The 13628-nt window shown below is 40.4% G+C and overlaps 1 protein-coding gene across 2 annotated transcripts in view; it reads left to right on the forward strand.

Annotated features, from left to right (window-relative positions):
• zgc:158328 (uncharacterized protein LOC567225 homolog) overlaps positions 1–13628 on the forward strand; it is a 64353-nt gene that overhangs the window by 20843 nt on the left and 29882 nt on the right. For both annotated transcript variants that reach the window (XM_031293186.2, XM_031293187.1), the window contains exons 6-13: positions 2452–2574; positions 3846–3971; positions 4500–4622; positions 11520–11642; positions 12329–12466; positions 12617–12739; positions 13103–13225; positions 13312–13551. In XM_031293186.2, coding sequence (XP_031149046.1) covers positions 2452–2574; positions 3846–3971; positions 4500–4622; positions 11520–11642; positions 12329–12466; positions 12617–12739; positions 13103–13225; positions 13312–13551 — 1119 coding nt within the window. The remainder of the gene's footprint in view (positions 1–2451; positions 2575–3845; positions 3972–4499; positions 4623–11519; positions 11643–12328; positions 12467–12616; positions 12740–13102; positions 13226–13311; positions 13552–13628) is intronic.

Genomic DNA, 13628 nt, shown 5'->3' on the forward strand with positions numbered 1-13628 from the left:
CTCAGACGGCATGCTTTCTCAGTTTGGCCGTCTCGGCTGACAGAAATATGCCGAGTTAGTGCTGGGCACTGAGGCCCATTTGTTCTTTAGAGCTACAGGTGAGAACAAGTACCCCTGCTCTTTAACCTTTAAAACAGGATATTGTGACTTAGTAATACTTTAAAGTCTAACTAGTGGAATAGACAAACAGAAGCAGCTTCAGCAGCTGTCAAGTTCTTATTTTACGGGCTTTTGTGTTAATTGTATGTGTGGTCATATTTATGGGGGAAGACAGCGAGGTTTGAACTGTTGAAGAAACATAAACCAGTGAACCAGAGTTATTTTCATAATTTCTTAGGGACTTTTAAAGTTAGTATGCCATTTTGGAAACTGGAAATGTGTGAGATCAATTCCCTTGACATTTAGAGTCCACTGAGTTGCCTCTCTACATTGCTCTTTTTTTATCAAATTAATTCAGATAAAAATGTAGTCAAGATTGTAAGAACTAATCATACTAAGTGCTAAAGCAAACACATACTATAAAGGTCACACATTAAAATGTTTGCTCTCACACCAGAGTGCCTCTGATCCTCTTGTTTTTAGTGAATGAATTTGCTGTGGCGCTCATTCTAAACACCACCTGTTCATTTCTTTCTGCCACCAAAGCAGCGCTCCCAAATGTTTGGTCTTTTACATTGTCTAGTTGTAGATGCTAGCTCAGCAGCTCTGCTTCGAGCCAGACGGTGTCACGCAATACCATACAGACCTTGTGCCCCTCAACCTCCAACACCACCACCATCACTCCCACCCTTGCTGCCGCACACACCACTGCACCCACCGATGAAAAGCAGCCATTGTGTGTCTCCCATTGAAATCCTCTCACATGAGGAGACCAATAAGTATATTAACCTTAACAAACCTCCCCCCAGCGTCTATTGTTTTGCATGTTAGGCATCCTCTACAATAGCTCCCAAAGTGCTAAAGTACAAAATAGCCCAGAATGACAGGTTCATGAATATGTGATTCTTCATTGGCCGTTATCTAGTGATTATTTGTTTCAGTGCTCAGACGGATGTCTTAATAAATTGCGAAAATGAATTTAAATTCCTCAATCACACTATGTGCAGGGTATGAAAAGGATTATTTTACTGGTGAAAAGCCTTCATTATCCTCCCCCGCTCCCCCTACATCTCCTCTCTGCCCTTTAGCTTCTATTATTGGAAACAAGCTAATTAAAATAGTCTTGAGATCATTTTGGAGACGGCTATTCCCACGGGTCTGTCAGAGTGGCGAGAGTGCAGGGAAAGACTCGCGCACACACACACGCAAACTATTTGAAAACGATTTCTAATATTTGCACTACTCTGGAAGTGCTTTGACCTTTGAGAAACCTAAATGATGGTAGTGTTGCATGCTCAAAAATAAACTAAACCACATGCTTAGTGTTTAACAACCCCCTCCCCCCCTCCAACCTAATAAAAGGTAAATTGCAACATTATTTCCCCCTCACACACATACACTCTGTCATCACTAGTATGAGTCCGAAAAAGCCCTTGCGAGTCAGAGATGACAACCGGGAGGAGGTTAGGGAGGATATGTGATGTGTTGTCCAGATGTGTAGTAAAGCCTGATTGTCCTTGAGTAGAATGTTCAAGTACGTTGTCTTCTTTCAGCTTGCTCCTGTCTCTGTGGAACATGAGCCTCAGCCTGACACATGTGCAGCCATATGCAATTCCTTCCTGTGCAGGAAACAAATTGATTGCATGCACACTACTGCACGAACAGCGTGATAAGCCATTCATCATTTCATCCCAAAGACATTATACATGTATATTTTTTCCTGGAGAAGTCAGAGCACAGGGTCAGTGTTGGTATTGTGTTGGTAGTGATTCAGTTTCTTGCTCAATGCCCCACAGAACTTTTTAAAATAAGTTTTTAGTATTTGTCTTCACTATTAAAATAGGAAGTGGCGATAGTCGGGCTTAAACATGATAGCTGATATACTCAGAAGTAACAAAAAATATAAAACGGAGAATAAATTTGAGATCTGGTCAAAATTATACAATTACAATTACATCTGTAATACTAAAAACTCTATTCGGTGTGCTGCACATGGAATTTTTAATTAGACTACTTCAAAGAAGTAGAATGCAAAAATAGCTCAATTTAAGCTTACATTAATTTATTTTCCTACAATTGCTCTCAATCTGTCATTGTTCAACCAAGCAGAGAGGCCGTTTATATGGGCTTTTTAATTATGCCATGTTCAGGACCAACATGCTTATAAATGAAGTCCTTCACACAGTCAGAAGCAGACCAACATTCCTAACAAGTCTGATGTTTTAATGTCTGCTGAAGTGGTTCTTGTTATTGTGCAGTCTTGTGGTTTATGGCAATATTCAGTTGTGAGTAGTTTTTTAATGAGCATGTGCATGGTTATGAGTATGTGTGTGTGTATATATGTGTGTTCAGATGTTAATGAGTGTGAAGAGCTCAATGGAGGATGCCAGCAAACGTGTGTCGACACACCAGGCTCTTATCACTGTGAGTGCAGTGAAGGCTTCCGCATGCACGCTGATGGTCGGACCTGCATTGGTAAGTACTAAACAGAAGTATTTATTGCACTTGTGGTAACCATTTCGAAAGTCAATTTACTCCTTCCCATGCACTGCATTTTCTTCCCTATTAATATCACTGGATTTGTGCAAACATTTCCTCAGTGGCGTAGAGGAATGACACATATACAATGCAGTATGAAAAATTAGGCTTCTGGGGTTAGATGTAGTTGCTCTGTATAGGAATAGTTTTATATTTTGAGAAATACGCTTATTCACTTTCTTGCCACGAGTTAGATAAGAAGATTAATACCACTCTAATATCTGTATGTTATACAAAGATTATATAATATTAAAGTATTAGAACCACAACTACCAACTTTGACAGTGTCAGCCATGTGTGAGAACACCTGGAAGAATATCCCTATCTCTGAATTATGCAACACATTAAAAAATAAGATTTCGGGAGCGACCTTTGCTCCGGGTCCGCAACTCCGCATCCGCCGCATCCTCCACATCCGCCGCATCCTCCACATCCGCCGCATCCTCCACATCCGCCGCATCCTCCACATCCGCCGCATCCTCCCCACCAAATCAGCATCACACAAACACACCCCCTCATGTGTCATATGTCATATCAGTTCTGACCCTTAGCTAACCACGCCCACTTCTCTAAACAAACCAGACTGATATCATAACAAAGTACTTTACCAAACTTTAGCACCATAAAACCTAGGTAATGAGTGAATTTGCTACTCGCTAAAAATCTGAACTCCTTTTTTGCTCGTGGTCTAATTTTTTTAATACATTTTGGACTGCAGCATTGTGGTTAAGGATAGTGATGGAGGCAGAGGGATAGCTAATTGTGTCTGTTGAAGTAATCAATGTTAAAAGCCGGCCGTTCTCTCTTTTACAGCCCCTCAGTGTCATCATGTCTGTGTTTAAAGCACCCAGAAGGCACACAGCTGCTTTTCATATTTGGCACATCATTAAAACACAGGAGTAATGGGATGTAAAGATCATTAGAAAGTAACCAGCGGTACCCACTGGACCAGGCTTGGCTATCATTTTTCAGTTTCCAGCCTTTACCCTAGAGTTTTCCATAATTACATGGCTGCAGAGTGGATGTGTGAAAGCCATTTTAGATTTCCAACAAATTCAATTATACCTGTCAACCTGTGTGAGTTCAGATTTTGAATATCCTAAAACTGGTCAGAGTTTCATCCATTAATTAATATAATTGGACACCAGAGCTGATGTGTGTTTATGCTTATCTACCATGTTTGTTTCTGTGTCTTTCTTCCTCATAAGCTGTGAACTCTTGCTCGGTATTGAATGGTGGTTGTGAGCATAAGTGTGTGGACATGGGGAACAATCACTACAAATGTGACTGTCGAAAGAACTATCAGCTGAAGAGAGATGGGAGACACTGTGAATGTAAGTCATTTTGCCAACAGATGTTCTCATAATGCGAGAATATATCAGACATTGCTGGACATACAGTGTTCAGTAGAGTAGGTTATCCGATATGAGTTAGGTGCTTCTAAAGTTGCAAATTGGACCAAATTACAGCAGAAATAAGGAGTGTGCAAGGTAGGAAGAAAGGAAGTAGAGAGGAAAGGAACTTGAGAAGCAGCTTTGGAAACAGTTACTGTACAGTAAAGAGCAGGAATTCTGATTTCTCCTGGACTTTCAAATGTTTTTTGTTAGTTTTACTTGGGATCTTTCAGATATCATATCCAGACTCACTTTTGTAAATATTCTGAATAAGAAGCTGCACATACATAAGTCAAATGTACATGTTAATCTGGAGTTGAGATATGTGCTCATGAACTAACCAGCAAGGTCAGAGAATCACCTGCTGTGCTGACATGGCTACATTTTTGTGTATGTGTGTGTGTCTCTCTTCTCTCTGCCTGTGTGTGTGTGTGTGTGTGTGTGTGTGTGTGTGTGTGTGTGTGTCAGTGAGGGACCCCTGTGAGGACAGGAATGGAGGCTGCGCCCAGCTGTGTCTTGCAGAAGGCGGCCGGGTTCACTGCAGCTGCCGACCTGGTTTTACACTGGCTGGAGATGGCAAGAACTGTGAAGGTGAGGAATCACACACACACACACACACACACACACACACACACACACACACACACACACACACACACACAGAGGTGTCCACAACACACCCTGCCGCTGCTCAGCTCCGTCTCCTTCAGCACCAAACATTTTGCCGGAGCTTCAGCCCCGAATGTTTTGAGTGTAGCCCCGAATGTATTTTGAAAAGTTGACTGACAAATATGAAACTGGACGTCGCTTAGTGTCCACTCTCGCTGTAAAAAGCTGTGCAGCTTCAGGTTTATAAAGGTCTGCTGTCGACATGCTGCAGCAGATGTGTCGCGTTTGAGCTCTGTATATTTCTGCCGGAGTTTCGGGTTTCCACCTCCGATGTAGAGCAGCGTTCAGCCACTTCCCTAAACGTTCGCTCATCCAGAGACCAGAGTCTCAAACGGGGCTTTGTGTCTGTCAGAAGGTCTGAGATCTACCATATCAGCAGAGCAATCACGTAATGCACAGCAGACTATGGTGCAGGTAGATTATTTTCTGAAATATAGTGACTTTATTCTTGTAATAGCCAATTTTAACTTTATTTTTCACAAAATATCACTCCTCCAAACCTCAGAGAACACAGATGGGATGAGATATATTTTGAATGTGCACAAAGTTTTGGACATTAGCAGAAATCTTGCTTAAACATCTGAAATATTACAGTCCAGGGGTTTATTAATAAATTAAAATGAATAATGTATCATTGAGGTGAATAATTGTCATATGCACATTTAAGGAGGTTATATCCCCAACAAAAGACGCAAAAGAGGAGGGAAGAATAAATGATGCCTAAGCTACATGTGTGCTGACTCAGATATAATTAGAAAAGTTGATCCAAAGGAGATTAAATAGATGAAAGCAATACAAAATGCCTAAGAGCCTTATTGCAATATATTCCATTATGTTTTTATATTTGGATTGTAAATATATTGTTTCCCTTTAAATAAAGATATTTCCAGCATATTGATTCAGAAAAAGGTAGAAATAGGTGCATAAAAATTCACCAAAATGCAGGAAATAAAGTGTTTAATGCTAAAAAAAAAAACCTTGCATCATAAGTCACCAAACAAATCTGGAAACAAAACCTTGGCCTTTGGGTTGCCAGACCAGTTATGATTAGGCCAAATAGTAGCGCCATCTAAATAACATCTACAAACTGGTCAGCTAAAATGAACATACACTGGTTATTACAGTTTTTCTCAATTGCTTAAACACATTTGCCCACTCTGACATCACATTTTCAAAACAGTTAACACACAGGATAAAACTGAAGCTCAATGGCCAAAATGACTCATTTTGTTAGCAAAATGCTCTAACACTCACAAAACATTAAAAGCATGCAACATAAGCAAATATTTCCATCAAACACCACAACTTGTGGTCAAATTAATTTATTATTTCAATCAATCATTACACAATGGACAACAAAATACAAAATACAGCCATCAATATGAAATATGACACTTTACAAACTCAAATGGATACTGAAAAAAAGAAAAAAAGCTATCAAAGGAAACTTATGGGTGGTAATACCTTTAAAAAAAAAAAAAAAGATATATTTTATCTTTCACATTTAGTCCATTTGTTCTTGACGATTATGCCACAGGTTCTCAACATCGCATTGAATGTTTTCCCTTGCAATGCACCGAGGGAAATACCTCCTTGCATGGCGCATCCATCCCTGGCAGTCCTCTGCACCTATTGCCAGGCAACCAGCATTCATTGCCTCCAGGAGGGGCATCTGCTCATATGGCCGGTGATCATACACCTTCCACCTCCAAGCAGAGAAGAACTCCTCGATTGGGTTCAGAAAAGGGGAGTATGCAGGAAGGAAGTGCACCATAATACGAGGCTGTGCTGCAAACCATTCGTTCACAAGGCGAGAGTGATGGAAAGCCACATTGTCCCAAATTATGACATACAGAGTCATGCCAGGCCTCAACAGCCCTCTCTCTTCGGGTGGAATCAGTATTTCTTTCAATGAATCAAGAAATGTGATGAGGCGTTCTGTATTGTATGGGCCAATGGTTGGTATGTGGCAAAGGACCCCATCATTGGAGATGGCAGCACACATGGTGAGATTGGCACCCCTCTGACCTGGCACTGTGACAGCGGCCCTCTGCCCAATGATGTTCCTCCCGCGTCTCCTCACTTTACAGAGGTTGAAGCCGGCTTCATCCACAAAAATTAATTTGTGATGTGCCCCCTCAGCTTCAAGCTCCATTATTCTCTAAGAAAAAGTACAAATTCATAAAGCAAATTACAGTATTCCAGTCGCATGTAACTATGGTAAACAAGGTATTACAATAACAAAATCTGTACCTGCACATCCTGGAATCGTGCCTCCTTTACGATGTCAGAGTTTCTTTGAAATGGAACTCGGTACAGCTGCTTCATTCTGACATGGTGTCGTTTAAGGACTCGATCTATAGTTGCCAAACTCACACTGTTTATATTTCTAAATGCTCCCTGATCTGCAATTACGGCTGCCTGGATTTCACACAGTCTGATTGCATTGTTTGCCACTACCATATCTACCATATCTACAATGGCAGACTCCTGTTCAATACTAAACATCTTTCCTCTGCCACCAGTGTGTGGTAATGTGTGGATCCTATAAAGTAAAAGCAAAAAGCATGTCAAAATTGACATTACTGTATGACAGTCACATAAATGGGATTGATAAAACATCTGCATTACTGTAGACAGTTTGTTCTGCTAACAGGGCAATACAGTAAAGCTGAAATACACAGTGGTATACATTACAGTAACACTGTGAATTACCTGTTCTCATTCCGAAAAAGCCTGACAATAGATGACACAGTGCTCCGAGTCAGAATGGGCTGGACCCTTTGTCCCGCCTCTCTAAAGGACCAGCCATGATTGATGACATGGTTAATAATTGTTGCCCCAATTTCATTTGAAACTTGAGCTGGATTTTGTCCTCTTGCTGCTGCAGCTCCTCCACCACGCATACGGGCTCCTCTTCCTCTGGCCCCTCTGGCTCCTCTTCCTCTGGTCCCTCTGCCATGGCCTCTTACTCTATGGCCTCTTTGATCCATGCTTGCAAATAGCAACACAGAGGTGGCATCTTTTATAGATGGATGAGGACTGTTTGCTGATTGAAGAGTTGTGCAAATTAGTTTCACACAGGTGCATAGAGTTTTCTAATTATGCAAGTACTTTCTATCAGCTGTGAATAGATGTTTTCCTTTTGTTCACCACAGTGAATCCAATAGAGTTCGGGGTCTTTCAATGAGATCTGTGGTAACTGTTTTGACAAAGGGTGTGAAAAATGTGTGAAACAAATGAAAAAGTGTTAAAACATTTGCAAGAGAAGACTTCTGCTGTGCTAATAATGTGATGATGAAGATAAAGCGGATCCCAGTTTCATTTAGTGTGTCTTAGCAAATGAGAAAAACTGTACTGTACGTAGCTTTCATGCCAGTGACATTTGTTGACAAATTTGCCTTCTTGCAAAGAATTGGATCCAGAATCAGAAATGCTTTGATGCAAATTTTATTGATTCCATTGATTCTTATTTTGAAACTATGGCTGAAAACTGAAATACTGTAAATATTACACAAAATACATGTAAACCAGCATACAATCTATTAGAGTATAAGAAATTAAGAAGATAAAAATAAAATCTATTACAGTAAAGTATAAACATCTATTACTGTAGAGTATAAGAAATAGCCACTATTGATACTAAGTCTCTTCTGTCTTAGACCTCTTCCATCCATGTTGGCAAAGAACAACACAGACGCTGCACCTTTAAGGCCTGCAGACTGATTGCTAGTTGAAGATTTGTGTGAAGGAGTGTCAAACAGGTGCTTCAGTGATTTCATACTGATGGAGGTAGTTTCTAATAGTTAGGAACAGATGGTTTCTGTTTGGTTACCATAGCTCAAACAATGGAGTTTGGACTGCTTGAATGACAGCCGTGTTAACTGTTCTGCAAAAGGGTGGGGGAAACGTGTCAATCCAATGAGAAAGGGTTAACACATTTGCAAGAGGTGTCTTCTGCTCTGCGGAGACAGTGATGATGAAAACCGAGTGGATCCCAGTTTCTTTAAGCAGGTCAAAGCAATCAAGAAAAACTGTAACATGTCCAATCTGGATAACAGAGGACATGTCCTGGGTAACAGAAGATCTTCGTTATCCAGGAAGGACAAACTGTTATCCAGGAAGGACAAAAACATGATTTTCCCAACAAAACTCTGTCAAACATGGCATACTCAGCTACAATATATCTTAGCCTTTAAAACGTTAATGCCAGATTTCACATGAAATAGGCATTTTTTAAATATCAAAACATCAAATATATTTTATTAGCGTTATCCAGAAAGACACGTGATTTTTGGACATAGTTCACCAGTGACCAAAAAAGCAAAATAAAAACTTTTTGAAGAGAGAATTACTAAACTCTCCAGATGTTTTGGGGTCCTCCAAAATCTTCTCTATGCTGTAATATCATATTTCATGACTATGCAATTGCATTATGGGTAATATATGGAGTTTAAGGTCTGTTACCCAGGAAGGACATTAGGGAAATCCAAAAGTAAGGACAAAAGTATTTCTTGAGTAACATTTTAAATAAGGGTAGGATTGTTACTATATTTGTAGGTATCACTGCAAACATCGACACAATTATGCCAAAGTAGATAATTAATTCTCTTATTATTATTTTTGACATTTTTGTCACATTTTTATACTTAGATTTTAAGCCCGGACGTTACCCAGGAGGGACAGTTTGGTACTTCTGAGCTCAATAGCTCTTTGAATTTAATTTTTTTGCAATAAATACCTATACAAGTGAGTAAAGAGGGTAGAGTTGAGTAATATAATGTAGTTTTTTAAAATTCATATTTATCTTTTGCATTATGAATAAGCTTTGGACACCATAATTGACATGCCACGTCTTTGACCCATATACTTGTGCGCTGGTGTGTGCGTCGAGCCGGCAAGACGACCAGCCACGCTGAGGCGGTACTAAAATCTGCAATGGAAAACGGACGCACAGTGTGCCGAGTCGAGTCGAGTCGAGTCGAGTCGAGTCGAGTCGAGTCGAGTCGAGGCGAGCCGAGCCGAGCCGAGCCGAGCCGAGCAGGTCGGAAAAACGCCATTAGTCTATGGCCTCTTTGATCCATGCTTGCAAATAGCAACACAGAGGTGGCATCTTTTATAGATGGATGAGGACTGATTGCTGATTGAAGAGTTGTGCAAATGAGTTTCACACAGGTGCATAGAGTTTTCTAATTATGCAAGTACTTTCTATCAGCTGTGAATAGATGTTTTCCTTTTGTTCACCACAGTGAATCCAATAGAGTTAGGGGTCTTTCAATGAGATCTGTGGTAACTGTTTTGACAAAGGGTGTGAAAAATGTGTGAAAAAGTGTTAAAACATTTGCAAGAGAAGACTTCTGCTGTGCTAATAATGTGATGATGAAGATAAAGCGGATCCCAGTTTCATTTAGTGTGTCTTAGCAAATGAGAAAAACTGTAAAACAAACAATTACTGGATGAATTGCTATTGGGAGAAAAAAAAACAGACTTGTTTTGTGTGTGTGTGTGTGTGTGTGTGTGTGTGTGTGTGTGTGTGTGTGTGTGTGTGTGGTGGGGGGCTGGGGGGGGGGGATCTTGTCAACGTCACAGGAAATGTCTCTTTCACGTCCGACTCCTCTCTCTCTCTTTGTCCTCCTCTTACTCTGACTCTCATTGCCTCCATGCTTGCAAAGTTCTCAAAATGGTTTACCTGAGGCCTATTTGTAGTGCTAAGGCTCAGACCGATTGGTGTTCTGTTTTCTGTGCAAGTGTTTTCAGGTCTGTATGTAAGTTCCTACAATTGCCAGATGACTTTTGCATTTTGAACAGAGTGTTTTCCCAATGACAACAGGAGATTTCGTTTTTGAACAGTGTCTAATGTAAGAAAACTGTGTAGTGTTTTGCAATAAGTGTGTTAAAGAATTGCAAACAAAGTGCAAAGTTGACAATGTATTTAAGGTATGGTTACACTGTGTTTAAGGTATGCTACAAGAAGTTTAGGTTTTGAGGCTTTGGTCTAAGCATTTGTTTTTAGTGTGTAAGCAATGGGCAAAAACTGTAAGTCATTTTACGGCGCGATTTTGAATGATGACCATTCACCGTAAATAAGGGCTTCCCCTCCCTACAAAAGCCAATTTAACGACTGCACACACATTGTATACACACAAAAAATTACAGAGCGGATATATCAAACAGCCTCAAAAATACCTTTCGCTGGAATCAGCTACAGTTTAAGAGGATGATGTTATGATTTTTCCATAACTTACAGCCACACTAAACCTCTTTTTGAAAGCAAATATGCACTACAACAGACATGTATTGACTTGAGAGGCTGATGTTGGAAACTATAAAAAAGGTAACATTGTTTGGAAATCCTTGACACATCCAGATATTTATGGGAGCCTTAACAGTGTGTTTGGTTCATTAACCTCTAATGTCAGAAGCAGCCCCAAACAAAGGCATTGTTAACTACCTGATCCCAAAGGGCCTGAGACCCTTGACATTTGTAGCGCTGTGTGTGTGTGTGTGTGTGTGTGTGTGTGTGTGTGTGGGCACTGAATTGATGTATGAACTATTTGCGTCAATGTACATGTGCATCTGTTTCAAAAAGTGTGTGTTTATGTTGCAGCATGAACCATAAAAAACCAGGCCCTTCTGGTCCTGAGAGTAAACAATGATTTAGCCACCCATCTTAGGTTAAAGAGGACAAGAAGACGATGCTCTGGACTACGTCTCAATATTACCTTGAGATAGATTCTTGTGTTTTGCAACTGATCTTTGATATGAATTGTTTGCCATCATAACTTTCCTATGCTCATGTGATTTTTGTTTTGTCTATAGACATTGACGAGTGCAGATCAGGCCATGCCAAGTGTTCCCACAGCTGTGTCAACATGCTGGGCTCCTTCAGCTGTGTGTGTCATCCGGGCTTTGAACTTGGTGCTAATGGCAAGCAGTGCTACCGTAAGTAAAGGCTGTAGAAATTAAAATAAGCCTTTCACATTTCTTTGTGCAAATGAGAAAATCCTCCTAATAAATTTGGCATTTTAATCCTAAAACATAGTCATGTTGCACACTTAAGCTACATTTGCAACAGATTGTTTTGGTCTCAAACTTACCTTCTCTAAAAAAGAAAACACACCAGTATCTATTTTGTTTCTCGAGAACTGCCACTTTAATGTGTCTGATGTACTGCAATTTGTTAACAACAAATATAACAAGATAGAGCAGACTCACACTTAAGTTCAACATTGTTGAATGTTTATTTGCTTTATGACTGCAAAATAAAATGTTGACAGAAATAAGTGCATTGTGTGTAAGATGCCCTCTAACTTGTATGCTTGCTTGCAATGCATGAATTCTCATATCCTTGAAAACATTAAGAGTTTTAGGAAAATTGTGAGATGGCTAAAATAGCAATCCTCATGGTATACATCACGGATGTTGATTGTAAATTCATGGCTATAGTATGTAAGTTCACTTAAAAAAAGCAGAAAGAAATGTACTTTTCATTGTAATTTGAACTATATCTGTGCTTAGAATGAATTTGTTTCTCTCCTCATCTGCAGCTGGGACAAACAAAAAATAGTATATTATGTTTCAGCTCTGGTTATGCGCTTTAATTGTGGTTTTGGTCCTCTCTCCTCCAGGTATTGAGATGGAGATCGTCAACAGCTGTGAGAAGAACAATGGAGGTTGCTCTCATCACTGCGAGCACACCACCAACGGCCCGTTGTGCTCCTGCAACCACGGCTACCAGCTGGACCGGGACAGGAAGACCTGTGTAGGTAAGAACTGCTCTTCTTCTTCTGAGTCTAGTTCTCTGTCTTTGTTTCTTTATTCCTTTTCTTTAATTTTCATTTACTTTGTGACTCTCTGCTTGTGTCTTTCTGGCCATTTGTTGAAACAAATTCTACATCACTGCGTGCCATCCTCAGATAGTGATGAGTGTGTCAGTGGGGAATCCTGCTGCCGTCACTTCTGTAGAAATTACCCAGGCGGCTACGAGTGCAGCTGCAGAGCTGGCCACAGACTGAATCGAGACGGCTGTGGCTGTGATGGTAAGAGAGCTAGATTGTTAGCATGGGGCTTTTTAGTGTTTTCTGTGTTGTGGCACAGTTGTGCAGGACACGCAAAACAGAACATTTAGCTCACTAAGGAGCACACTTTATACAATCTAGAGGAACTGCCAGATGGGTAGAAGAAGTTAAATCAAATGAGTATTCTGAAGTTAAGCAAAAGAAATGTCTTCATCTGATTAGAATTTCTTTTAAAGGCCCATCTGAGTGTCATCTGCATGACCCGTCTGCCATCGAATGTGTGCATCACCACTTAAAACCTGTGCTCAACATGCACCCAATAACAATGGCTTCACTTGCCTTTTTTATTCTCTTAGCTGTGTTGTTTGTGTATTCTTCTGTCAGACATTGATGAGTGCCTAGCAGAGACCTCAGGCTGTGAACACAACTGTGTCAACACCCTGGGAGCATATGAGTGTTTTTGTGAACTGGGCTTCCGCTTGGATCGGGACCAGCACTCCTGCATTTGTGAGTGACATTTGTGTTATAGTTATAATATAGTGTTTCAGCCATCTACAATTGTTTGACTCAAACTTTGTTCTGGGTGTGTTAAGCTCTGTATGACAGAGAATTGGAAGAAGAAGATGATGAAGAGGAAGAAGCGGATGAGCAGCTGGAGGCCCACAGATTACCAGACCTGCTGTTCCGCAAGGCTCCTCAGCTCCTACAGTACACAGCAGCCTTGCACTCCCGGTATGACAGTGATGAAAATGGTAGCGATGGTGGTGACAGTGAAAAAGAATTGGAGATCCAGAGGGAGCGTCGAGGAGAGCTTAGACTGGACAGCAGCATAGGTACAGTAAAAAGCGTGTGACATAAGTTAGTTAGTTAGTTATTTAGTTATGTTTTATTTCTGTGTCATGCCAAACAT

This window comes from Sander lucioperca, chromosome 5 (genome assembly GCF_008315115.2).
Source record: "Sander lucioperca isolate FBNREF2018 chromosome 5, SLUC_FBN_1.2, whole genome shotgun sequence".
Taxonomy (NCBI): domain Eukaryota; kingdom Metazoa; phylum Chordata; class Actinopteri; order Perciformes; family Percidae; genus Sander; species Sander lucioperca.